Source organism: Pan troglodytes, chromosome 4, assembly GCF_028858775.2.
Source record: "Pan troglodytes isolate AG18354 chromosome 4, NHGRI_mPanTro3-v2.0_pri, whole genome shotgun sequence".
Lineage (NCBI taxonomy): Eukaryota > Metazoa > Chordata > Mammalia > Primates > Hominidae > Pan > Pan troglodytes.
The window spans coordinates 49,003,993-49,030,496 of NC_072402.2; the positions used below are offsets into that span (position 1 = coordinate 49,003,993).

At 37.5% G+C, this 26,504-nt stretch overlaps 3 protein-coding genes across 12 annotated transcripts in view; 1 reads left to right on the forward strand and 2 right to left on the reverse strand.

Moving 5' to 3' along the window:
• The window catches only part of TRAPPC13 (trafficking protein particle complex subunit 13), a 41,142-nt gene extending 30,693 nt beyond the window's left edge, over positions 1-10,449 (reverse strand). For 6 of the 9 annotated variants that reach the window (XM_063811182.1, XM_063811181.1, XM_009449088.3 and 3 more), the window contains exons 1-2: positions 10,308-10,449; positions 27-95 (exon numbers count right to left, since the gene is read on the reverse strand). Coding sequence is in view for 7 of the 9 variants with exons in the window: in XM_009449088.3 (XP_009447363.1) it covers positions 27-95; positions 10,308-10,353 (115 nt within the window). In the remaining 2 variants the exon portion in view is untranslated. Of the gene's footprint in view, positions 1-26; positions 96-2,946; positions 3,077-10,307 lie in introns of all 9 variants that reach the window. The other 3 variants (XM_054684324.2, XM_063811179.1, XM_063811180.1) reach the window with 3 other exon arrangements.
• On the reverse strand, positions 4,721-10,392 carry SHLD3 (shieldin complex subunit 3). Its single transcript, XM_054684340.1, has 2 exons — positions 10,308-10,392; positions 4,721-5,956 (listed from the first exon to the last, which is right to left on the reverse strand). The coding sequence occupies exon 2, from the start codon at positions 5,834-5,836 to the stop codon at positions 5,084-5,086; it is 753 nt and encodes a 250-aa protein (XP_054540315.1). The 5' UTR covers positions 5,837-5,956; positions 10,308-10,392; the 3' UTR covers positions 4,721-5,083.
• Positions 5,565-26,504, forward strand: part of TRIM23 (tripartite motif containing 23) — a 40,189-nt gene continuing 19,249 nt past the window's right edge. The window contains exons 1-8 of one of the 2 annotated variants that reach the window (XM_063811176.1): positions 5,565-5,718; positions 9,926-10,106; positions 10,922-11,231; positions 17,169-17,331; positions 21,208-21,329; positions 23,546-23,824; positions 24,382-24,564; positions 25,967-26,182. In XM_063811176.1, coding sequence (XP_063667246.1) covers positions 11,151-11,231; positions 17,169-17,331; positions 21,208-21,329; positions 23,546-23,824; positions 24,382-24,564; positions 25,967-26,182 — 1,044 coding nt within the window. In that variant the 5' untranslated portion in view covers positions 5,565-5,718; positions 9,926-10,106; positions 10,922-11,150. The remainder of the gene's footprint in view (positions 5,719-9,925; positions 10,107-10,921; positions 11,232-17,168; positions 17,332-21,207; positions 21,330-23,545; positions 23,825-24,381; positions 24,565-25,966; positions 26,183-26,504) is intronic. The other variant, XM_063811177.1, reaches the window with a different exon arrangement.

The following is a 26,504-nucleotide window of genomic DNA, read 5'->3' on the forward strand; positions in this document are numbered from 1 at the left end:
CAAATAGAGGAAAGCATGTGCCATACCAGGTAAGTCTTTCTCTTCACATGTTACTGGGATATTGGTGAATAAAGTAGGTTTAGTCAGCCGCATCACTGTGAAGTAAAAAAGTAAAAGAAAACAAAACATTAATACTGCTTAGGGTTAATATTCTCAAGTCTAGTGTATGACATTCATCCATTTTATACTAACATAAAATATAACCTAAATACTTCCTAAATATAATACTACATACTTCCTAAGGTTATCACACATCAGTGATTTATTAAGAATTGTAATGTTACAAAAAGAATTTTATATAAGCACCATTTATTTACAACCTATGAATTATAAAAATTAAATGTAAATACAATATACATTCATTATAGAAAAACTGGAAAATATAATTTTTAAAGCTTAAAGAGTATTAGGAGCATAAGGCTTTAAAAAAATTCTAAGTGATTTCACCGTAAACAATATCAACAAAATATTAACTTTGGAAACTCAGTAAGCGTTTTTTTTTTTTTTTTGAGACAGGCTTACTCTGTCACCCAGGCTGGAGTGTAGTGGTGCGATCTCGGCTCACTGCAACCTCTATCTCCCAGGTTCAAGAGATTCTCCTGCCTCAGCCTCCTGAGTAGTTGGGATTACAGGAATGCACCACCATGCCTGGTTATTTATTTATTTATTTATTTTGTATTTTTAGTAGAGACGGGGTTTCACCATGTTGGCCAGGCTGGTCCCTAACTCCTGACCTCGAGTGATCTGCCTACCTTGGCCTCCCAAAGTGCTGGGATTACAGGCATGAGCCACCATGCCCGGCCAAGTGTTTCTTCAAGTAATATTAATTCTGTGTAGAAATTACAAAAATGTCAGAAAACATATACGTTTATATAATTCCAATCAAAAGTAAGATATTATTTTTGGAACATGACCGAATGTGTCTAAAGTTTATTTAGAGAAACAAATAAATGAAAATAAGCTAAGGAAATTAACGGAGAAAAAAAGAGGAAGAACTGAATTTACTACATATTATAACATATTTAAGTCCATAATCAACTAATTGACTTATTAATATAAGACCATACCGATATATTAGTTTTTCAAAAAAAAGATAGGATATACTTATATAAAGAAATTGCTGGGAGTGGCCAGGCATGGTGGCTCACGCCTGTAATCCCAGCACTTTGGGAGGCCAAGGCGGGCGGATCACGAGGTCAAGAGATTGAGACTATCCTGGCTAACACGGTGAAACCCCGTCTCTACTAAAAATACAAAAAATTAGCTGGGCGTGGTGGCGGGCGCCTGTAGTCCCAGTTACTCGGCAGGCTGAGGCAGGAGAATGGCATGAACCCGGGAGGCGGAGGTTGCAGTGAGCCGAGATTGCGGCACTGTACTCCAGCCTGGGCGACAGAGCAAGACTCCGTCTCAAAAAAAAAAAAAAAAAAAAAAAAAGCTGGGAGAGATATTTTAAAAAACAACCTCTTGACAAAAAAAAAATCAATTAAAGGATTAGAAGTTAAAAAAATCAATTAGCAAAAGGATTATTCATTATAAGGTGCAAAGACATGGTTAGCTATCTGGAAAAATAAAATTTAACTAAAAAATTCACTTTAAATATAAATAGACAAAAATTAAGCCACAGAAAAGTAAAAAAAAAAAAAGAAATTAAATATTTATTATAGTCTAATGAGTAAACACTCTGTAATTTTTTTAAAAATCTTTTTCAGTTACTTCTAAAGACTGTCGTTTGACCACATCAAAATAAAAACAAAAACATAAAATTAAAAAATCATAAAAACTTGTAAAATTTTTCAGAAAATGAATCACAGAGGGCTAGTTCATTATTAAAAGTATTCCTTCAAATCTGGCTGGGCGCAGTGGCTCATGCCTGTAATCCCAGCACTTTGGGAGGCCAAGACGGGCGGATCACGAGGTCAGGAGATCGAGACCACGGTGAAACTCCGTCTCTACTAAAAATAAAAAAAATTAGCCTGGCATGGTGGTGGGCGCCTGTAGTCCCAGCTACTCGCAGAGGCTGAGGCAGGAGAATGGCGTGAACCCGGGAGGCGGAGCTTGCAGTGAGCTGAGATCGCCCACTGCACTCCAGCCTGGGCAACAAGCAAGACCCCGCCTCAAAAAAAAAAAAAATTCCTTCAAATCAAAGCCAAAATACTATAAAGACTATAGACCTACATGGTCAATTCAGAATATAAGTAATGTTCTAGCATATGTAAAAATGTACCACCCAACTACTAATTAACCAACTATAGCATTCATATCAAATTTAGTGGCTTTCTCATTCTGGTTTCAGCTTAAATGTCATCTTTTTCAGAAAAAAAGTAACAGGTCATTCTGTTTCACTCATGGTACCTTGTATTTATCATGCAGTATATTTATTTGTTTATAGCACTCCTTTCCAAACTCCATGAGGTCTAGGCTCTTATGTACTACGTTCAGTTTTGTAGCATCCATATTTGGTGTAGGTTCTGCTATTCAGATCTTCCCTGAATAAAATAATTAGCACTTCATGAAAGTCCCTAAATAACTGACATTATTTTGAAAGTGTAAGTTTCAGAAACTGAAGGCAATTAACAACCTGCTATATTAAGCAGCTGGCTTTTGAAATAGTCAACAAATGCTACCCTTAAAATTTCTGAAGTTAGTCTGTATAGCTAGCATTTACTGAGCATTTACTAGCGCCAGGCATTATGCTAAATATTTTACAAGCTGAACACATTTAATTCTCATGAGTACTCTCTAAGTTGGTATTACATTAACCCCAATATACAGATAGGGTATTGACAATGCCTGCAGAGGGTAATTTGCATACAAAGGATTATATTAGTAGATAAGTGGTAGAATCTAGATTTGAACCCTGGTGATTTCACTCTGTTCAAAAATAATTCTCTATAATAATTATTAATTATAAGCCTGGAGCCATAAACCTGGAATGTCATGCCTTACCAGAAATACCGCATGGGAATTCAAAGTAGGAATGTATTCCAAAGAGTATTAATCAGCTACAGATGAATATGGGGAGGCATTTCCAACCTTCACTCTTATTTTTAACTACGAAAACAGAGAAAAAGGTGCCCTGAAAACAGAGAAAAAGGTGCCCTGAAAGTGATACACAGGAGGCAGTTTCTCCCAATTTAAACAGCTAAAATCAGTAGACAGGGTCTCATTTTGTTACCCAGGTGGGACTACAGTGGCATGATCATGGCTGACTGCAGCCTTGACCTCCTGAGCTCAAGTGATCCTCCTGCCTCAGACCCACCCCCTACCCCCGCCCACCAAGAGGCTGCGACTACTGTCGCATGCCACCATGCCCGGTTAATTTTTGTATTTTTTGTAGAGACGGAGTTTCACCATGTTGCCCAGGCTGGTAAGTTCACTTTTAGTACCAGTTGGTGTTTTCTATTTCTTCCCTATTATTTTTTTCATTTCATTAGAAAACAAATCTGAATAAAGAGAAAATACAGTCTCAAGGGAATCCTGAAACATTCCTTTTTTTTTTTTTTTTTTTTTTTTTAGTGTCCTGGAGTTCACCCAAACGTGTAGCTAACATATTTGCTTATTATAGGTTCCAATTTCTATTATAAAGAAAAGTCCTATAAAGCTTAGTTTTTCATGATTCCTGTGGTTTAGCAGGGGATGAGATGGTGGGTAAAAAATGATCCTCCATTAAAAATAAAGTGATCCCAACTTGGTATTAAAAGCAACTTTTTTCTTCATATTTTCAGATTATGGCCTTTGCAGCAACGTAGATGCAACTGGAGGCCATTATCCTAAGCCAATTTATGCAGGAACAGAAAATCAAATACCACATATTCTCATAAGTGAGAGATAAACAATGAGTATACATGGACACAAAAAACAGAACAATAGACACTGAGGCCTATTTGAGGGTAGAAGGTGGCATGGGGTGAGGACTAAAAAACTACCTATTGGGTATTATCCTGATTACATGGGTGACAAAACTATTTGTACACCAAACCCCTGTGGCACACAATTTACCCATATCACAAATCTGCACATGTACCCCTTGAACCTAAAATAAAAGTTAGAAAGAAAAAAGTTAGTGGGCTTCCATTTTAAGCAACCTCAGCCATCTCAGGCTATGAAGAATCCCTCTGAAGGGAATGTTTACCATGCATTATCAAGCTCCTACCATGACAGGCACTGAGCTTCAAGGTAAACATGTCTATATTCCTAGTTAAGTGCAGTCTTATTTTTCTCAGGGAGCTGGTGTGTTTAATAGTAGTAATGACATGTAAGCTGTGTGAGGGCAAGGTCCATGTCTGTCTCCTTCCCTAGTATATCCTAGCACCTAGTGCAAAGTAGGCATTTAAATATGTTAAACAAACATACATGCTTCTACAAAACTTTTACTGTTTTAATCCCTTTGAGCATTTTTATGAGGTGATGTGTAAAACCAATTACAAGATTATGCTTATGGGGAACCTACAATGACTCCAATCATCAGCCAAGTAATAATTAGCACTAACTATCATTAATACTGAATTATCTGTATTAGAAGAAATAAACAATCATTCAACATTTGATACTTTCCTTCAAAACAGGATACATTATCGTTTTAGGCAAAGTATACATTTTGTATCGTTGTTTGAAAACAGCCTATCAATTGTTATTACATATCTTTGGAAACATCATTATAAATCTAGACTAGTCTCCCACTTTGAACTACATTCATGCCACATAAATAGCACTCCAAAGAGAATTGTTTCGAGTTTTATTTTTTAAAAAATTACACTTGAGGTAAGGAAAAAAACACAGTAAAATTAGATTTTAGAGATTAACCAAAATCCAAACTATACAACTTAATTCATGACTAATTCCATCACAGTTTGTAACAAAAGGAACAGAACATTTTTACCTTCAAATTCAGTGTAAACAATAATTTATCACACTTAAAAGAAGGCTGCCAATAAGTAGAACTCAGCAATTTCTTGACTTAATTGACAAGCCTAGGAATTCTAAAAAGTCATTAAAAATTTTAAAACCTGTAAAAATTATTTTATCTATTTCAATCCATATTCATTTCATTCAGAATATTCTTTTTGACAATCAGTGGAATTCATTACATACTAAAAATAACACCATATTTATGCACAAATAAATTAATTTTTCCAGTAAGAGCTAATCTTCCTTTAAGAAGACTTCCCACATATTCACAATACATAATATCACAGAACACCCATATTTGGCCTAAATGCCTCTGAATTGTAGCATTACAAGATGGAAGTTCATTGTGCCTAATAATTTGATTGAGTTTTGTCCAAATGTCTTCCAGAGTTTGGCTGTTACAAATAGTGTGTTCTATTGTCCATCTTGCTCTATAAAGTGAGTGTAAATTTAGTGCCTTTAAACTATCTTGCAATTTTTTAGACAAAGGAGAAACGTTTTTAGTACAATTATTGCTGGGAAGGGAAATACTCCAAGATCTCCTCTTGTGCTGTTTTCCCTTTTCTGATTGTTTACCCAGATTTCCAGAATTAGTCTGTTCCTTCAGTGTGTGTGACCAGGTTAAATGCTGCTTTTTCAAGCTAGGTTGAAACTCCAATAGATCTACTGTGCAATCATAACTGTGTGACTTAGCATCATGTTCTGAAATGGTTAAGTACTGTTTCACATCTTCAGCTGCCTCTTCAGAAATCACAGGTGGTGATCTTTTAGGTCTGAGTGGAAGCTTGGACCCATCATGTGGAAACCAAGGTATAAATCTTGATAGTGGACGAGTAGGAAAGTCTTGAATTGCTTTTTCTGCAATTTTTGGCAGTTGTGTGGGATCACTCTCATATGGTCGATAATGTAATATTACTTCTGTAGTCATTCTGCAGTAATCCAGTTACTCTTAGTGATGAGAAAATTTCTTAGTTGAACTCCTCAGAGCTAGAATGTTAATTTATTATTGCAAGATTGTCTCTCTTGCCAAATCAGAGGGAAACAGGACCTAAAGTAGAAGTATTGCAAAGAATAAGATATGGTAGGGATACCCTGCCTACCAACAGGCAGGGAGAAAAGGAAAAACAAAAACCAAAAACCAATCCCAATGTGGTATTTTACCAAAGTGCTATTGGTAAATGTGAATGTAATCTACAAACCTGAAAATTCTTTCTCTTACCAAAATAAGGGATCTGAACTAGATGCCCTATAAAATCACTTCCTGCCTAAAAATGCTAGTAGTCAACATGTTTAACTCAATAGATATAAAGGACTTGGAAGTATCGATATTAATATATTAAGTAATAATAGTCTTAAAACTTTAGCAGAAACAAAGAGTAAATGAATGATTCTTAAAATATTGTTTTCATATGAATTAACAAAAAATGTAATATTTAAAAATTTGAGGCAACTAAATTGAGGACAATGAAATCACTGTAAATTCTAATCCAACATGGTGAAAACCCATCTCTACTCAAAATACAAAAAAAAATTAGCTGGGTGTGGTGGCACATGCCTGTAGTCCCAGCTACTAGGGAAGCTGAGGCAGGAGAATAGCTTGAACCTGGGAGCCAGAGGTTGCAGTGAGCCAAGATCATGCCACTCAGCCTGGGCGACAGAGCACGACTTCATCTCATTAAAAAAAAAAAAAAAATTCTAATCTGTCTGGAAGAAAATTAATCATTTTATACTTAAAATTATGTAGATTTGCCAGGTGCGGTGGCTCATGCCTGTAATCCCAGAACTTTATGGGGGCCAAGGCGGGCAGATCACGAGGTCAGGAGCTCGAGACCAGCCTGGCCAACATGGTGAAACTCCGTCTCTACTAAAGATACAAAAAATAGCCGGCTGTGCTGGCGTGTGCCTGTAATCCCAGCTACTCAGGAGGCTGAGGGAGGAGAATCGCTTGAACCCGGGAGGTTGAGGTTTGCAGTGAACTGAGATCGCGCCATCATACTCCCATTGCACTCCAGCCTGGGTGACAGGGCAAGACTCCGTCTCAAAAAAAAAAAAAAAATTATATGGATTCCACCAAACAAATATATAGATAGAATATTTGATGATTCCACGTGATTCTCTGTAGTAAAAACTAAAACCATTAATATGGTTTAACTTTGCTAATATGGTTTAACCAGGCTAAGAACCAGTTTTGTGACACTGTCTTCTCCTCATAATCCAGGCGATTAAACAGTATGGAGACCCTAATACCATGGCTTTTGAATTCCAGTTTGGAAGAGAACAAGAAGTCTAGACTCCTATTTTTTTCTCTTAGAGCACAGAAGTCCTCAAGTTGCCCCAAATTAAGTCACTGATAATAAATTCCAGCATATGGTGCATAGGCTCAAGAATGGAGCCTTCCAATATCTGCAAGTTAGGCTTGCTAATCAGGCCCAAAGCTGTAAGAGCCAAAAAACAGGCTTTTTCACATCCTAATAACAGCAGAAAAAAATAAGTTGAATCCCTTCTCCCCAAAAATCATTAGAGAATTACTTGATGAGGGTTCTCCCACTGCTAGGATAACCATGAGTATGGATTCTTGTCATCATGTCACAATAGAATCACTGTCTGATTCTGAAGAGTTAGAAGAAATAATTTCATGATTATTTTTACCTACTGATACGGCCCACTAACAGATCTGACAACTCTCAAATTCATAAATAATTGTGATATTTAACATCCATAATTTTAAATATGGATCTAAATGTTATCATATATTCTTTCAAGAACTAATGATGCACTAATGTTTTTCTTCCCTGTTCCTTATACTTTCACATTGTAAAATATGGCACTGAGAAATTCTCTTGTTGTCTAAAGTCAATCAGTGTTATACTCAAGGGACGACTTTTTTTTTTTTTTTGAGACAGAGTCTTTGTTGCCCAGGTTAGAGTGCAGTGGCACAATCTCGGCTTACAGCAACCTTCGCCTCCCAGGGTCAAGTGATTCTTGTGCCTCAGCCTCCTGAGTAGCTGGGACCACTGGTGCACACCATCACCCCTGGCTAATTTTTGTATTTTCAGTAGAGACGGGGTTTCATAATGTTGGCTAGGCTGGTCTCGAACTCCTGATCTCAAGTGATCAGCCACCTCACCCAACCAAGAATAACAAGATATTATCTTTAACATTTTACATATTAAAAGATAAAGTGAACTTAAATGACCACTTAATACATTTGGCATTCAGCATCAGCACATTGAAATGTGTGAAAATTGTTGATTAACTAGAACAATGGGTTAACTATAAGATGGTACCAAAGAGGTTTAATAAAGTTGAAACTATCAGTCAATTTTGAAGCACTTGTCCGTTTAGGCTGCTTATTGTTCTTTTTTTTTTTTTTTTTTTTTGAGACAGGGTCTCACTCTGTCACCCAGGCTAGAGTGCAGTGGCGCAATCTCAGCTCACTGCAGCCTCTGCCTCCCAGGTTCAAGCGGTTCTCCTGCCTCAGTCTCCCGAGTAGCTGGGATTACACAACCACATCTGGCTAATTTTTGTATTTTTGGTATAGACGGGTTTTCGCCATGTTGGCCAGGCTGGTGTCAACTCCTGATCTCAAGTGATCTGCCAGCCTCGGCCTCCCAAAGTGCTATTACAGGCGTGAGCCACCACGCCTGGCTTAGGCTGCTTAAATATTCTTTCTTAGGTATCCTTGGTTTTGGAAAAAAAAAGAATAACAGAAAACTAAAAATTCCCAGTGGCAGTCTCTGTATCACTGGAATTTAACTTTCTGTTTGTTTGTTTTTTGAGACGGAGTCTCGCTCTGTTGCCTAGGATGGCGTGCAGTGGCGTGATCTCGGATCACTGCAAGCTCCGCCTCCCGGGTTCACGCCATTCTCCTGCCTCAGCCTCCTGAGTAACTGGGACTACAGGCGCCCGCCACCACGCCTGGCTAACTTTTTGTATTTTTATAGAGACGGGGTTTCACTATGTTAGCCAGGATGGTCTTGATCTCTTGACCTCGTGATCACCCGCCTTGGCCTCCCAAAGTGCTGGGATTACAGGGGTGAGCCACCACGCGCGGCTGGAATTTAACTGTTTTTAATAGCTTCTAATTTGTATAAATCACACGTAGCAGCTAATAGAACTGTTCCAAATTCCCATCGGAGTAGCTGGTAGAGGAATTATCTCTGAGAATGCTGCTTCATTCTTTAGGAGGCAACACGGACTCTTGGAGAGAGGCAGGCCTTGCGTTGAAACACTGCCTCAATCACTAGCTATGTGATCTTGGAAAAGTTACTTAAACTCTGAGAATTAATATTTACTCCACATACTTGAAGTGAGATTGTGAGATAAAGAACATGACAATTAGTTGCTTTTCTTCTTTTCCCTCTTCTCCACGAGTAACAATCCATTTTAATCTCCATTTTAGTCTAGATCATTTGCTCAGGTTAAGCTTACAGGTCCCATCACTGTATCACTAAACATTACAAAGTTCCACAGTAAGAGACAATCTCGCTAACACAGGCATCATTATATGAGACTGATGAGCTTCTAGAAAGTCTGATGACTACATCATAATGGGAAGGATAAGGCGTTCCTCAAAATGGATGCCATAAGTAAAGCGCAATTCAATTGAACCCGAATGTTTATTGAGCATTTCCTCAGCTCATTCAAGAAGTCATTGTTAACCATATATTAAGGCATCCAAGAAACAAAAAGCGCATTTGTTGTAGTAAAAAACAAATAAAATAAAGCTGAAAAGATTTCAAATAAAAGGTTTCCAGAAAATAGGCATTAAAAAAATTGTCCTAAAAAAAAAGTGCTGCTGTTTTTTCCTAAATAATGATCTAATTAAATCACCAAACTTACTCAAAATGGCTGTGTACAAAAAATGAGAGTTGACATTAGATCTCGGACATATTTCCCACATACACAGTGATTTGAAGTAAACTGCAGTTTGTTTTGAATAAATCTAAGTTATATGTTGTATTACTATGTATTGCTAAATTCTCTGCACTACTGTCATGCAATACTAATTTTACAGGGGAAGCTGAAGCCTGATTAACTTCGTCAGTGCCACAGGAAGAAACAAGAGACAGAAGGAAAAAGCACTTTGGATGCCCGCTGTAATTCACAGAGATCTCCACGGTAGGAGCGGGACGTCAGCTTCTGCGGCTAAAATCTCGTGACTGAAGCAGCACAGATCAGAAAGAATGATTTACCAGGTATCTATTTCATTCTAGAAAGGGGCCCATAAACCTAAAAAGCATCCAGGAGAAATCGCTTCCTCCCGCTTGGCGGCAAAGGACAGAGCAGGAGGGCGAGCACTGAGTGTTTAAGAAGGATGAGGCCTACATGGCAAAGGCTTCGATAAGTAGGGAATGCAAGGAAACAGAAAAGGGGGAATCAGGTTCGCAAAAGTTTACCTTTTAGCGCCAGCAGGTGCTCCTGTTTAGGGGGATTCACTTCCATTTTGACCGGCACTTTTGACCCACAGCCTACGGGGGCTGGACAGGTTCAACTTGCCCCGGAAGGAAACGGAAAACCTCGCGTTTGGCAAAACCAAAAGTCAAACGCACTCTCAACCTCTCTCTGGTGGTGGTACCTTAAATTCTCCTACTGTGTCCTTTACAAACTGGCTTCTTTTCAACAAGTCCATTTCTTCTATCTTAGAAACGTAGGCATAAAATACTTTGTTTTCCATCTGCAATCACACATCGTGACTGCAGGAAAAGAAACCACCCCTAGGTAACAATACGCGGCCTCCCAAAGGCCAACGTTGCCGGAGTTTTAAAAAAAAAAAAAAAAAAAAAAAAAAAGAGAGAGAGAGAGAGAGAGAGAGAGAGAGTGGCATGCTGGGATTTGTAGTTTATACAAAAACCGCGTTGCATGCAGGGAGATGCCCGTACCCCCTCACTGCCCTCAGTTTACGCCCTGGCTGGTTTGCGATTCGAGAGGAAAAATCATTAAAGGATCTGGAGTTTCACCCCAAAACTTTAATTGTTTTATCCCTTCTTTTTTTTTCTTGTCTTTCCTCCAGCAGCTGCAGACTACATAATGAAAAATAACAAAAGTGCCCATGCGCGAGGCTGTGCAACTAACCACCCGACGACTGCGGGGAGGAGGAGTAAGAGTCGGCTAAGCGGCGCCCAGTGTCCTACTGCGCCTGTGCGCCGGTGGCGTGCGCAGAGGCCTCTGGGTAGGTGGCTCAACCCCGCCTCTCAGTTGAGGACTCTGAAGGCTTTTTCTGTGGCGCTACCCCTGCGAGGATGGCTACCCTGGTTGTAAACAAGCTTGGAGCGGGAGTAGACAGTGGCCGGCAGGGCAGCCGGGGGACAGCTGTAGTGAAGGTGAGGGACCTTGCGTGCTCTATTCTCCACCATCGGCCTCCCTTCGGTTCATCCTGGAGACCTGGCGGCATCGCCGCGGCCCAGGCTTCGATAGGTGGGATGCGCGGCCTCTGGGCCCCTTTTGGCATTACAAGTCTCGTCCTCTCCTCTGCATCCTTTCTCTCCTATGGCCTGAAATTGCCTGGTCTTCTGCTCATGACATGTCATCATCGGGACATTTGTGAAAAGGAGCTTGCGGGCCAGTGGCAGTGACCTAGACCGGTCTTTTCTCCAGGTCCTCTGCTTAACTCAACAGACATTAATTAGCTTAGTATTATAAATTGAGTCATCATCATCGTAACTACGTACTAAGTTAGATGTTTTAGCTCGTTAATATCTACTTATGAAGTAGATGTTAATTCCCATTTTACAGGGAGGAAACCCAGGTTTAGGTAAACAGTGTGTGGCAGAGCCCCGGGTTGACCGGCTTTGAAGTCTGTACTTTTCGCTCTTGTACTGCGTCTGTAATCAGACATCTGTTATTGGCTGAGCTGCGCTCTCCCCTGTTGGTAGTACAGTCTATTAACTCTTTGCACAAGTCTGCAACATCGTCATAGCTGGGCATTAACGATAGAGTTTATGAATTTTCTTATGCTTGAAGTTTGAGATTCTACCATGTATACATGCTCCAGAATCAATTTGCTAAAAAATCATTTGAAATATGTGGCACTCATTTTTCCCTTCCACTGTTGTGCACGGAAAGATCTGGAGGGGAGAACTGATCTCATTGGTTTATAGAGTAACCTTCAGGAGCATCTCTAATCTAAGAGATTGATAATTCTCATTCCTGGCTACATTAATTAGGATCACTGAGGAGTTTTAGTACACTACTGATGCACTCCTCCTCCAGTTCTGATGAGGTTGACATCAGTATATTTTAGGAATTACCAGAAGTTATTTTAATGTGCAACCAGGGTTATGAATTACTGATCAAGGTAATATATGAAGTTTTTTTCACATCTTGAAAAGTAGACACCTATGATTATTCAGGTAATGTTGGTTTTATATGACAGCAAATGAGACATTTCTTCCCAAAATTTAGTATCAGTGAATATTGGTGGTTGTTGATTCAGATGACCTTTAGGTACTAATGAAGTTATTCTACAGGTACACGGCATATCTGATATGCAAAGGAGCCCTCATTATTAGGCATGTTGTGTGATTGAGATTTTATTTATTGAATTGTGCTTTTGCTAAGTAGAGAATACTTGAAGAGCACTTTGTGAATTAACTTGAAGTTTAAGTTTTATTTCATAATTGGAATGGATATCATTGCAGTATCTATTTTTTTGTTACCCTGTTTGCCTTACAGTCTCAAAAGTGTACCAAAGCCTGATGTAACTCCAGTTTCTTACAGCACAGAATTTGATACATTGGAGGCTCACCTTGTTCATTTTCATCTTAACACGTAAAATATTCCTGAACTGTGCAATGAAATAGTCCTTTCTGACAAAATCTTCATGCCATAATTTGTAGTAGGTATAGTAGCATAAACTAAAAAAACTCACTGTCATTTCTATAGATGAAAGCAACAAGTATTTATTGGAAGGTAAAAGTTGAAGTATATAATGCTAATACTGTGTAAAATGGCCTTTTGCTTGTGAACAAGTTGATAATGACATGGCTTTTATCATTAGAGAAAACAGTAACATAAAAATCTGATATTGTGGCTAGGCGCGGTGGCACACGCCTGTAAAGCACAAAGTGCCTGGGAAGCACTTTGGGAGGCCAAAGTGGGCGGATCACTTGAGGTCAGGAGTTTGAGACTAGCCTGGCCAACATGGCGAAACCCCGTCTCTACTAATAGTACAAAACGTAGCCAGGCATTGTGGTGTGGGCCTGTTAATCCCAGTTACTCAGGAGGCTGAGGCAGGAGAATCACTTGAACCCAGGAGGCGGAGGTTGCAGTGAGCTGGGTTTGTGCCACTGCATTCCAGCCTGGGTGACAGAGTGAGACTCCATCTGAAAAATAAAAGATAAAAAATCTGATATTGTGAAATAACTGACATTTAAAAATGTATCACAGAAAGTTTCACACCTTTAATCTCAGCACTTTGGGAGGCTGAGGTGGGAGGATTGCTTGAGCCCCAGAGTTTGAGACCAGCCTGGGCAACATGGTGAGATCCTATCTCTACAAATAATAATAAAAAAAAATTAGCCAGGCGTAGTGGCACATGCCTGTAGTACCAGCTACTTGGGAGTCTGAGGCAGGAGGATTGTCTGAGCTTGGGAGGTCAAGGCTGCAGTGAACCATGCTCAGGCCACTACACTCCAGCCTGGCTGACAGAGTGAGACCCTTTCTCAAAAAAAAAAAAAAAATAATAAATAACAATATAAAATAAAATATAATCTGATTGATTACAGTTTGATTTACAAGTAATAAGTTTGAAGCTTTTTTGGCATTTTTTGAAGTGTAAAATTAAGAGCTTTTTCCTATCTAGGGTTTTTTGCTGTTAACCACAATTCCTATTTATAGATACTGAGGAAATATTTTCTTGCTGTATTATTTACCGAGTTGATGCAAAATAGTCTAGTAACTTTATTTTTGGACCTGTGTTTGGTTTGCTAATCAATGGAATTTTATTAGTGCTTTTTGAAAAATACATTAACAGCATAAGGAAGTTCTTTTAAATCTTGTATAGTGATGGGATCAGAGATACAGGATTGAAATGAACTAAACAATTTTAATATGGTTCTTTGGAGTTTATTGTCATAAACAAATTTAATTTATTAGAGTATCATAATACAGCATTTATAAAATGTTGCATTTATTTTATATCAAATTCTATTGTGAATTTTTGAGACAGAGCCTCACTGTGTCACCCAGGCTGGAGGGCAGTGGCACAATCTTGGCTCACTGCAAGCTCCGCCTCTTAGGTTCATACCATTCTCCTGCCTCAGCCTCCCGAGTAGCTGGGACTACAGGTGCCCGCCACCACGCCTGGCTAATTTTTTGTATTTTTGGTAGAGATGGGATTTCACCATGTTAGCCAGGATGGTCTCGATCTCCTGACCTCGTGATCTGCCCGCCTTGGCCTCCCAAAGTGCTGAGATTACAGGCGTGAGCCACCGCACCCAGCCTATGAATATTTTTTCTATATTTAATTGAATTTTTTTTTTTGAGGCAGGTTCTCTGTCACCCAGGTGGGAGTGCAATGGCACGATCATGGTTCATAGCAACCTCGACCTCCTGGGCTCAAATGATCCTCCCACCTCAGTTTTTGATTTTTTTTGTAGAGACAGGGTCTCGCTGTGTTGCCCAGGCTGGTCTTGAACTCCTGGCCTCAAGCAGTCCTCTTGCCTTGGTGTCCCAAAGTGCTGTGATTACAGGTGTGAGCCACGGTGCCTGGCCTAAATGAATTTGATAACGTGAAACTTTCCCCTTTTTAAAAAATGTAGGATAAATTGAAGTATGTGTATATATGAATAATAGACAGAATTATACGTGGATAGCTGTTCCCCAGTTGTTTGCCTTTTTCATGGGGAACCAGTGTTCCAATGTTACTGGTGTCCTATGTATCCTTCCAGGAAGACAGTACGCTTATACAACAATATAAAAAAAAATTTGCTCTTTCCCCACCTTTATGCAAAAATGAATATATTCTATTATTTTTCTTTTTGTTTTAATCATATGAAATCATTCTGTGTATATATGAAAAACTTCATCTTTCTCATTATCCTATATAGTTTTATAGTATTATGAATGTGCCACAATTTATTTTCCAAGCTGATATTGATGTACATTTACTTTCTTTCCAATTTTTTGCTAATGCAAATGATGCTTTAAGGAGTAACATACAGATTTTGTCACACGTGTCTAGTATGCTTGTAGGATAAATTCCTGCAACTAGAATTACTGAGTTATTTAAATTTGGTAAGTATTGACAAGTTGCCCTCCATAGAAGCTGTATTGCTCAATAAACATTTCATAGCAATTAGTAATGTATGAGAGTGTCTGCTTTCCCACACCTTCACTAACAAAATGTTACCAACATTTTTGATCTAATCTGAAAAAAGTATTTTGATGTAGCTTTAATTTGCATTTTTCTTTCTTTATTTTTTTGAGACCGAGTGTCACTCTGTCACCTAGGCTGGAGTGCGGTGGCGTGATCTTGGCTCACTGCAACCTGCGCCTCCCAGGCTCAAGCAATTATCCTGCCTCAGCCTCCTGAGTAAACTGGGCTTACAGGCGCCCACCACTATGCCTGGCTAATTTTTCTGTATTTTTAGTAGAGATGGGATTTCACCATGTTGTCCAGGCTGGTCTCGAACTCCTGACCTCAGATGATCCACTCGCCTCGGCCTCCCAAAGTGTTGGGATTACAGGCATGAGCCACCATGCCTAGCTTTAATTTGCATTTTTCTTATTATGAGTTAGATTGAACATCTTTTCACGTAAAGAATTTTCATCTTCTTTTCTCTGAACAATGTTATGTTTCTTACTTTTATTCATTTTTATCTTCCCAAACCCTTATTTACATTGAAGGACTAAATTTAAATTTCTTTTGAACCATGATAAGATGCAAAGCAATTATGAATTATCACTGTATGGTGAAAGATATTTGCATCTCAAGCACTAAGTCCAAGTTAATTGTAGAGTTAGGTTTAAAATCATAGTAGATTTAGTCTGATTTCTGCCTTGGGTTTTCTGTTTTTTACCTTGTGTTGTGTGTTTGATGATGGTGAGCTTAATTGTTTTTAAATTATTTTACTGGACTTTATGTAAGCAGTAGGTACTTGGTATTTAAAATACCCAGTTCCTGAGGGTTCTTTGGTCCAACAGGGAAAGACGGGCTAAAAGACCAAGGTATTAAAGTGTTTTGGGTATTACGGTAGACGCTTATACAGAGTACATCGGGGCCCAAAGGACAAGTATAGTCCTTTTCTCAGTGTTAGCATGAAGAGACATGAAACAGTTTCTCATGTTCTGAGAACTATAAGCTGTTGGATATAGTTGGAGCATAGGGTCAGAAGAGTATGGCAGTGAAGCAATAGGACAGGGACCAGATTGTAGCAGGTCTTGAATGACAGGAGTTTGAGGTATGATTGAATAGTATAGTGTGGGTATTTTTAAAAAATTAATGCAAGGTATGAAACACTACAAATATACTTAGAAATAAGTGCTGAAAATGCTTTATTGCTATAAATACAATTTGTTGACTATTTGTAAAACATAAACTTATGGACTTGAGAATCAGAATATGCTGTTAAATAGCCTTTCTTTTGACTGACTGTGTAGCCTTGTGCAAGTCATGTGTCTGTAACTAGAGCTAGAAAGACAAACTAGTTTCTAATTCAGAGCTATATTTATTGATAGAGAACAGGAATTGAAATTTAAGTTTAAGATGATTGCTTTTTTTGCCTTTGTATTATTTAATGTACATTAGATAGTAGAAGATACTTGAAAGTTACTTGTAGTCTTTTCTTAACAAGTTCTTTTTCATTTGCAGGGGTAATTGTTATCTCAGCACATATTTTAGATTATTTTTGTTGAAATTAATGATAGTTTATTTGTGTTGAAATTAATGATGGGTTAGGTAGTTGCAGAGAAATTGCTTAAGAACCCACCTTCAGTAGAATTACATATTGTTTGTACAGATTCAGATGTAATGACTGAAATCATAATTTTCAAAAGATAACAAAGATGTTAATTTACAGCATCTTTGCCCCAACACTTAGTATTTCAAAGATATTTCATTATGATATAATTTTGACAGGGTCAGTCAAATGGAATGACTTAGAAGTGATTTAAGATTTTACAACCTACATAGTTTTTTTTTCATAGAGGAATAAAGTAACAATGTTGATTCAATATATTAGGTGAATTTTCTTATATACCTAAAATATGTATGCTTTTAAAATTGTTTAAAGAGCACATCCTTCCTTTTCAAATATTAGGTGCTAGAGTGTGGAGTTTGTGAAGACGTCTTTTCTTTGCAAGGAGACAAAGTTCCCCGTCTTTTGCTTTGTGGCCATACCGTCTGTCATGACTGTCTCACTCGCTTACCTCTTCATGGAAGAGCAATCCGTTGCCCATTTGATCGACAAGTAACAGACCTAGGTAGGAAAAGTATTTGTATGGATTTAAGATTGAAAATTGTTCATGTAATGCAAATGTCATAGGAAACAATGTCCTTCCACTTGATTTTTAGAATGATAAAATTCCCAGAAAGTTTCAGAAAGCCTAAGTTTCTATTAAGGTCAATAATCTTCAAGCTATAAACTATCTCACTCTTAGTTACTAATTTTATTTTATCTTCTGAGATGTTTATATTCAATACTTATCTGTAAAGAGCTTTAAGACACCTGAGAAAAACGTGCTACCCTGATTCAAATAAATAAGAATGTGTATCACAGAGTGAATCATTTGCCTGAAGCCATAAACCCAATAGAACAATGTTTTCTTTACAAATAAATAAGCCAATAATGAAAATACAGATAAGTCATTTGAGTCTCACCATGTTTTTATTTACTAATATCAAGGACAGAAGTGTTTGTAGCTTGTGATAATTACTCTTTATTTTCTGTTAAAATGAGTTTGAAGGGTTTGTGGATTTTTTTTGCAGTTTTCTGTATACTTTTAAAACTTTTCTTTATGTATTTCAAACTAAGTTATTTTTCAGATACCAGATTTGGAAATAATAGCATTTACTAACATTTGAACAGTTATTTTACAAACATAAGTTCTGTAAGTTTACTCTTTTTGATAAGGGAGTTTTCTCCAAAAGACTTTAAGGTTGCCATTTTTTTTCCAGGTCAGTTGCACTAAGACAGTTTTAATATATTCATACTATTTTTCAAGTGGAACACATTCAAAATAATTTATCCACCAAAAAAGGAAGCAAGAGTACCTATAATTTTAGGCTGGAAGACTTTGAAATGCTAAGAAACATGGTTTTAAAATATTTTCTGGAGAAAGAAAAGGATTTTTAAGGTTTTGGTGATCTTTGATGTATATAAATAGTCTATTTGCCTGACAACTAATATAGGACAATAATAACATTATAGATAGCATTAACTTACCAGTAGCCAAGAAATAATAGGGATTGGGAAAGTCTCTGTACTTTTATTTGGTCTTTTATTATGTGAAATATGCATATATCGTACTATTTCTTTATATAAAACTATACTTAGGCCAGGTGAGGTGGCTCATACCTGTAATCCAGAACTTTGCAAGGCTAAGGTGGGTGGATCACCTGAAGTCAGGAGTTCAAGGCCAGCCTGACCAAAATGGTGAGACCCCTTTTCTTCTAAAAATGTAAAAATTAGCTAGGCATGGTGGTGGATGCCTGTAATCCCAGCTACTTGGGAGGCTGAGGCAGGAGAATTGCTTGAACCTGGGAGATGGAGGTTGCAGTGAGCCTAGATCACGTCATTGCCCTCCAGCCTGGGCAACAAGAGCAAAACTTGGTCTCGACAAACAAACAAAAAAACTATGCTTAAAGAAATAGTAATGTTTTTCAAATAGAGAATAGAACCTTTCTTCTACTTTTTTTTTTTTTTTTTTTAAAGCAGAGTGTTACTCCGTCACCCAGGCTGGAGTGCTGTGGCGCGATCTCAGCTCACTGCAGCCTTCACCTCTGGGGTTCAAGCGATTCTCCTGCCTCAGCCTCCTGAGTAGCTGGGATTACAGGCACCTGCCACCACGCCTGACTAATTTGTGTATTTTTAGTAGAGATGGGGTTTCACCATGTTGGCCTGGCTGGTCTCGAATTCCTGACCTCAAGTGATCCACCTCAGCCTCCCAAAGTGCTGGGATTACAGGCGTGAGCCACCACACCTGGCTCTTCTACCTTTTTGAAGAGCACTTTACCTTCTCTACATTAATACCACAATGTGAAGAGTTACTATCCTCAATGTTTAACAAAACTAGAAATTTATGACAGGGAACTAGACTGAATACATCCATCCTCCTCTCTGACTTCTCTGAATCCTGAATCAGAATTTCTCTCTAGTCCAAGAAGAATATGAGTAGTTATTAATACCATTCAGCAATATTCCTGATTTTCTTCTGCTCATATGGTGAAATTACACTTCCTTGCCCTCTTACGCATCACTGTGTGATGTTCATTGATCAGTGAAATGTAAGCAGAAGTGAAGTGTTAGCATCCAGGTAGAAGTTAATAAGAGAAGGTTTATGATTTTCAAAGTAAATTCTTCTCCTTGCTACAGTGAGGTGGTCCAGATGGTTGGAGGCTCGGTAGCCTGTGTCCCTGTTTGTGGTCAGTGGGGAACAGAGTCTCTCTTGTCTTCCCTAATCCCTGAGATGTTGCATGAGCAAAAAATAAATCTTTGTTGTGTTAAGCCATTGAGATTATAGAGTTGTTTTGACACAGAATTAAGTGATATAAATATTAGGCACTACCTAGTAATAATGCTAGAGGTTTATTTGTATATATTCATTATATAGTGACTGGATATTTAGAAAATTGTCAAGACTATATTTTTAAATGATCACTTAGTGTACTTCTTAACCTTTATGTAAAAAGATAGAACTCAGCTTGTTGTAGAATATGTGTTAAAAATAAGGAGAAAGCCTTCTAGGGGCAAGGCTGAGGATAGATATGTTCAGTCCAGTTTTTTTGGGAGAACCACAACACAGAATGGCTTTTTTTTTTTTTTTTTTTTAAGAGCCAGGAGGAAGGGGGGCCCTGCAGGCAATGACTCCATCAACCTTTTATATATTTATTCATTTAATGAGTATGTATTAGGTGGCAGCTATATCAGATGTTATTTGTTGCATAGGAGTTTACCATAACAAATATTCCTTCTGCTAAAGGATCTGACTTTTATTCATAGGTTCAGGAAGAGTGTGTATGTTGTCCTGGGTTACAATGTTATATGTATTTCTTAAGGTAGGTTGCTGCAAAAAGTATTTGAAAATGCTTGTTTTAGCATGTATAGTAAAAGTCAATGACAAAATAGGACTTGTAAAATTAAATGATAGAGAAATAGGCTGGGCACAGTGGCTCACACCTGTAATCCCAGCACTTTGGGAGGCTGAGGCAGTCAGATCACTTTAGGCCAGGAGTTTTGAGACCAGCCTGACCAGCATGGCGAAACCCCATCTCTACCAAAATATACAAAAAAATCAGCTGGGCGTAGTGGCACACAACTGTAGTCCCAGCCACTTGGGAGGCTGGGACACGAGGATCGCTTGAACCCGGAAGGTGGAGATTGCAATGAGCAGAGATCACGCTACTGCACACCAGCCCGGGCAACATAGCAAGACTCTGTCTCAAAAAAAAAGTAAAAGAGATTTAAATAATTTTTTTAAACTGTGGCAAAATATATGTATAACATAAAATTTGCCGTTTTAACCATTTCTAAGTTTAGGGACATTAAGTACATTCATATTGTTGTGCAGCCTTTACCACCATAATTTTTTTTATGTGTATTTAGATTTTTTTTTTTTTTTTTTTGAGATAGAGTCTTGCTCTGTCATCCAGATTGGAGTGCAGTGGTGTGATCTTGGCTCACTGCAACCTCCACCTCCCGGGTTCAAGCAACTCTCGTCCCTCAGCCTCCTGAGTGGCTGGGATTATGGGTGCCTGACGCCACACCTGGCTAATTTTTGTATTTTTAGTAGAGACGGGATTTCACCATGTTGACCGGGCTGGTCTTGAACTCCTGGCCTTAAGTGATCTGTCCGCCTCAGCCTCCCAAACTGCTGGGATTACAGGCGTGAGCCAAAGCACCTGGCCAAAAAATAATAAATTTTAAAGTGTGTTTCCACTTGGAAGGCTGAAGGATTCTTCTGTTTTTTAGGAGAGCATTAACAAAGCAATTATTTTGGTATTAAAAATGGGGAAAATTTGAATTTTAAAAATTTAGACATTAACTACTGAACTATATTAGAAATTACTTTTGAGGTATGGGTAAAATGATTAATAGTCCATTTTGTTAGATTTAGTTTTTGTTTTTATATTTATTCTAGGTGATTCAGGTGTCTGGGGATTGAAAAAAAATTTTGCTTTATTGGAGCTTTTGGAACGACTGCAGAATGGGCCTATTGGTCAGTATGGAGCTGCAGAAGAATCCATTGGGATATCTGGAGAGGTATTGATCATACTTGGTGAAATATTTGTTACGAGCATGAATTTTTCTTTTAATAGATGCCATTATTAGCACAATATTACTTCATTTATTTCAGCAGGTAAATTTCTAGAAACACAACTTTTCATTACATTACAGTTCTGAAGGCCAACACTATTCCCAAGAGAAAAAACTAGAATTATTTGAAAATCCTATGCCTAAACTATGCTTTATGTGTGAACTTTTTTTTCCTTATCATAATTCAGTTCTACCAAGAATAAAGTGAAAAGAGGAAGAAGATTATGGAATAGTAAGAAAGATATGTAAGCAACAGTAGAGCAGAGGATGCAAAAGTAGTCAACAGTAAAACTCAATGAGAGAAAGAAAAACTCGATGTAAGAGGCCATTTAATACAGAGGGGAAAATGCCTTAAAGATAGCAGTAACTTCTGAGGGAATTGTTACTGTTATAGCTTCAAGAAAAGGTTAAACTTTGTATAGATGTACTGTCTTTATCCATACAGGTAGATGTCTAGTAAATATCAGAATCCATGAACACTGGATTTTAATAATGTAAAAGTATATTTTTAGCACTTATGTATTTGCATAGCTGCACATATGTACTATAGGACATGGCTTTCGTAGGCTGTTATGGGTAAAAATATATTTGGAGTAAATATCAGTTAATGATTTTGGTGATCAACTTGCAAACCACATATTTTGTATGAAGGAAAAAAAATGTCGGATTGCTTTCACTTCTCTTTCATTAGATGATGATTTCTTTATACTAAAGTGAATCAGTGAAATGAATTTCAAACTGCAGCACTCTGTTTTCTAAAAGTTATGCAGTTCTTTCTGTGCTAAATCTTTAATCATTATTTCAAAAGACATTACTGTTAGCTAATGTTGACATTATAGTTTATAATTTATTTATTTGTCAGATCTGGGAAACAGAAGACCTGAATTTTTATGGTACATATGTTCATTTCTCATAATTGCAAACAAAACTCTTCCACTTTGGATTCATTTTTTATTTAATGTGATAAAGAATGACACCATTGATGTATTTAAACATTTTTATTTTTGAAAAAATTTATACTAAATTTCTCCCCTTCCAATTATGGCCTTTTAATATTGAGTAAAAGTGTTCAAAACATTCTTGATTATCTGACATGTAATTTTTTATCTACTTGAAATAAAAGTAATTATTTCATAATTAGTTATTTTTTGTAATTCCTGAAAACTAGAAATAATATTTACATGCTTACATATAGGTTTTATTTATTTGTTTATTGTTATTTTTTAAGACAGAGTCTCACTCTGTCACCCTTGCTGGAGTGCAGTGGTGTGATCTCAGTTCCCTGCAGCCTCCACTTCCTGGCTTCAAGTGATTCTCGTGCCTCAGCTACCTGAGTAGCTGGTATTAGAGGCATGCACCACCACACCTGACTAATTTTTGGTTGTTTAGTAGAGATGGACTTTCCCCATGTTGGCCAGGCTGGTCTCTTACTCCTGGCCTCAAGTGATCACCTGCCTCAGCCTTCTTAAAGTGCTGGGATTACAGATGTTAGCCACTGAGCCTGGCCTATTTTTTTTTTATTTGCTTAAATCAGTGGTTTTCTGCCGTGATTGTGCAATAGACTCACCTGTGGAGCTATTAAAATAACATGGCGTATAATTAGAAAAATATATACAAGTCTAGGGTTCATCCACAACCTGTTGAAATAAGAATTTCTCTTCCAGACAGCTATGTTTTTAAAAGCTTACAGCTAATTCTGATGCATACTCCTACATTTTCTAAATAGCATTTGTGCTTCTGTCCTTGCTATACATCATCATGACAACTAATATTTAAAGCTATGGGGATGTATTTAATATCAGATTTTTGTAGTTTTACAGAAAGACTTTTGACTTCTCTATGGTTTAGTTTCTTTTGTGTAAAGTGAGGGGATTTGGTGGAAGAGATCTTTGCACCGAATATGAATCTATGAGAATAGTTCTATTTTTGGCTTCAAATTCATAACATATATTGGCCAGTTAATCTTGGAAATAGCTTCTTACCCGTAGAAATGAATGCTTCTCAGATGAGTATTGAATGACCTTTGTTCTTAATGACCAATATATTTTCATATGTAAATATTGTTCAGTTAAGCAAAAAGGATTATGGGATTCTATATTTAAAAATTCGTCATGTTATACTGATTGGGTTCAATTTTAAGGCATTAATTTTTTGTTTATCAGAGCATCATTCGTTGTGATGAAGATGAAGCTCACCTTGCCTCTGTATATTGCACTGTGTGTGCAACTCATTTGTGCTCTGAGTGTTCTCAAGTTACTCATTCTACAAAGACATTAGCAAAGCACAGGCGAGTTCCTCTAGCTGATAAACCTCATGAGAAAACCATGTGCTCTCAGCACCAGGTGCATGCCATTGAGTTTGTTTGCTTGGAAGAAGGTTGTCAAACTAGCCCACTCATGTGCTGTGTCTGCAAAGAATATGGAAAACACCAAGGTCACAAGGTATGAATTTAATTATTAATCAGTTGGATCACTGTAGCTACTTTACCAGCTCAGTATTCGTTTTCACTGACCTGGTTCTTTATTCTGAAAGTAGGGATTGAAGAAGAGTTAAGTGATGAGTGATTGGGTTTGGTAGCATGAAAATAAATGAGAGATTTAATTTCTGAATGTTATAAAAAAAAAAACTTCAAAGAGGCATCATGATTCTTCACAAAAAAATAGCTTTCGAGCAGGAAACAAACATTCTGTTTGCTTGCATGTTTTCATAATGCACCAGATTGTTTTGACAATATTTATGTCTGTTAGCTCTTACTTAGGATATGATTTTAGAGATAGTCTCTTGGCTTTTTGTTTAGCAATAAATGGACTTCCAAATTTTAAATTACTTCTTTGCAGTACAGTTTTCTTATAAAGGAGTGAAAGTAAATTAGTATTTTTCTGTGTCATAAAAGTCACTTGTGGCTGATGCTTTTTTGTATTAATAGGGATTTAAATAGTTTTTTATATTATTAGTCAATACTATGAGTTCTTTTCTCTAATTATGGTACATTTTATAGCATTCAGTATTGGAACCAGAAGCTAATCAGATCCGAGCATCAATTTTAGATATGGCTCACTGCATACGGACCTTCACAGAGGAAATCTCAGATTATTCCAGAAAATTAGTTGGAATTGTGCAACACATTGAAGGAGGAGAACAAATCGTGGAAGATGGAATTGGAATGGCTCACACAGAACATGTATGGATTTTTTTTCTTCTTCACTTTCTCATTCTTTTTTATTTTTCATATTTTCACCTTCTACTAAGTATTTAATGGGCAATTACAATTTGCCAGTATTGCACCAATCATTAGAAAGTTTTTTAAAAGTCTCTGTCTTTCAGGAACTCATTCATCATGGAAAAGAGAGAGTTTGAAATATGGTAACTATTTTATGGAGGAGAAGTACAGGGTGCTTTGGCATCACAAAATAGGGACAATGATTTATGGAGGTCAGAGAAGTCCTTATAGAAGAAATGGTGTTTAAACTGAGATTTGAAGAATTTAAGTCAGGGAAAAGAGCAGAACGGGGAATGAGTTGTCCCAAGAAGGGAACAATATGTTAAAATGTTTGTAAGTGAGGATTGTACATATTGTAGAGACTTGAAGAAGCTCGCTGTAGTTAGAGCTTTAAGTATTGAATGGGACATGACAAGAAAAGAGGATATGGAGAGTTCAAAGCCAAATCATGCAGGATCTTGTCAGCCATGTTAAAGAGTTCGGAACTTAGTTTAAGGACAGTGATGAGCCATTGAAGAATTGACATAAGAATGATATAATCAGATTTTCCTCAAGAAAGGTTGTTTTAAATGTAGAAAATGAATTGGAGGAGCAACAAAATTGGAAGCAGGCAGACCTATTAGGATGTTGTTAAAGTTTTCTAGTTAAAATACTAGAGATGTTTATGGCCTATAATACACTAGGGTAGTGAGAGTGGACACAAGTCAATGGATTTGAGATTTTAAATAAGTAGAATAGATAGGTCTTAGTGATTAATTGTTAATATTGATTGGATAGGTAACTTAGAGGTGATGAGGCATGATCAGATTTTGGGTGTATTTTGAAGTCAGCAGAATTTGCTGAGGGACTAGTGGGCTATGAAAGAGAGGTGATAATGATGACTCCGGTTGTTTTTGCTTCAACATCCTGAAGGATGGAGTTGCCATTTACCAAGACAGAGGCAATTAGGTTTGGGAATAGGGGAGACTGGAGATTAGGCATTCCATTTTGCTTGAGATGTCATTTATAAACAGTTGAATTTCCAATGTCTGTGCATTAGGGGAAAGATCTAGCATGGAGATTTATATTTTGGAATTTAATATAGATGGTATTTAAACAATGTCTCGCTCCGTCACCCAGGCTGGCATGCAGTGTTGTGATCACCACTCACTGCAGCCTTGACTTCTGGGGCTCAATCAATCCTCCCGCCTCAGCCTCCTGAGTAGCTGGGACTACAGGCACATATCACCACGGCTGGCTAATTTTTTCCATTTTTTGTGGAGACAGAGTTTTGCCATGTTGCCTAGGCTGAAATTTTAAATATTTCACAGGTAAAATCTTTATTAACATTACAGTTGCTTAAAATTTATTTTCATTTTCTTAGGTACCAGGGACTGCAGAGAATGCCCGGTCATGTATTCGAGCTTATTTTTATGATCTACATGAAACTCTGTGTCGTCAAGAAGAAATGGCTCTAAGTGTTGTTGATGCTCATGTTCGTGAAAAATTGATTTGGCTCAGGCAGCAACAAGAAGATATGACTATTCTGTTGTCAGAGGTTTCTGCAGCCTGCCTCCACTGTGAAAAGACTTTGCAGCAGGTAGGTAGTTTAAATGTGGTTAGGGACTTAGTTGTAAGTTTAAGTAGATAATTACCAGAGGTATACATTAGTGTGTTTTATTAATATTTTGTGTCTGCTGTATGCAGTAACTTTGTGCTTAGGAAATGGTCTGCAACCTTGAATTATTTCACTAGTATGGAATTATCAGTGTTGTTCATGTGCCCTCCCCACCATAAGCCATGGGTTCTTGAGGCCTTCTAACTTCTTGCCATTCTTCAGTTATGCCAAATCCTTTTACTCTTCTTTGCCAAGCATATATGTAGTTTTTTTTTTTTTTTTCTGCTTGGAGTGCATATATCTC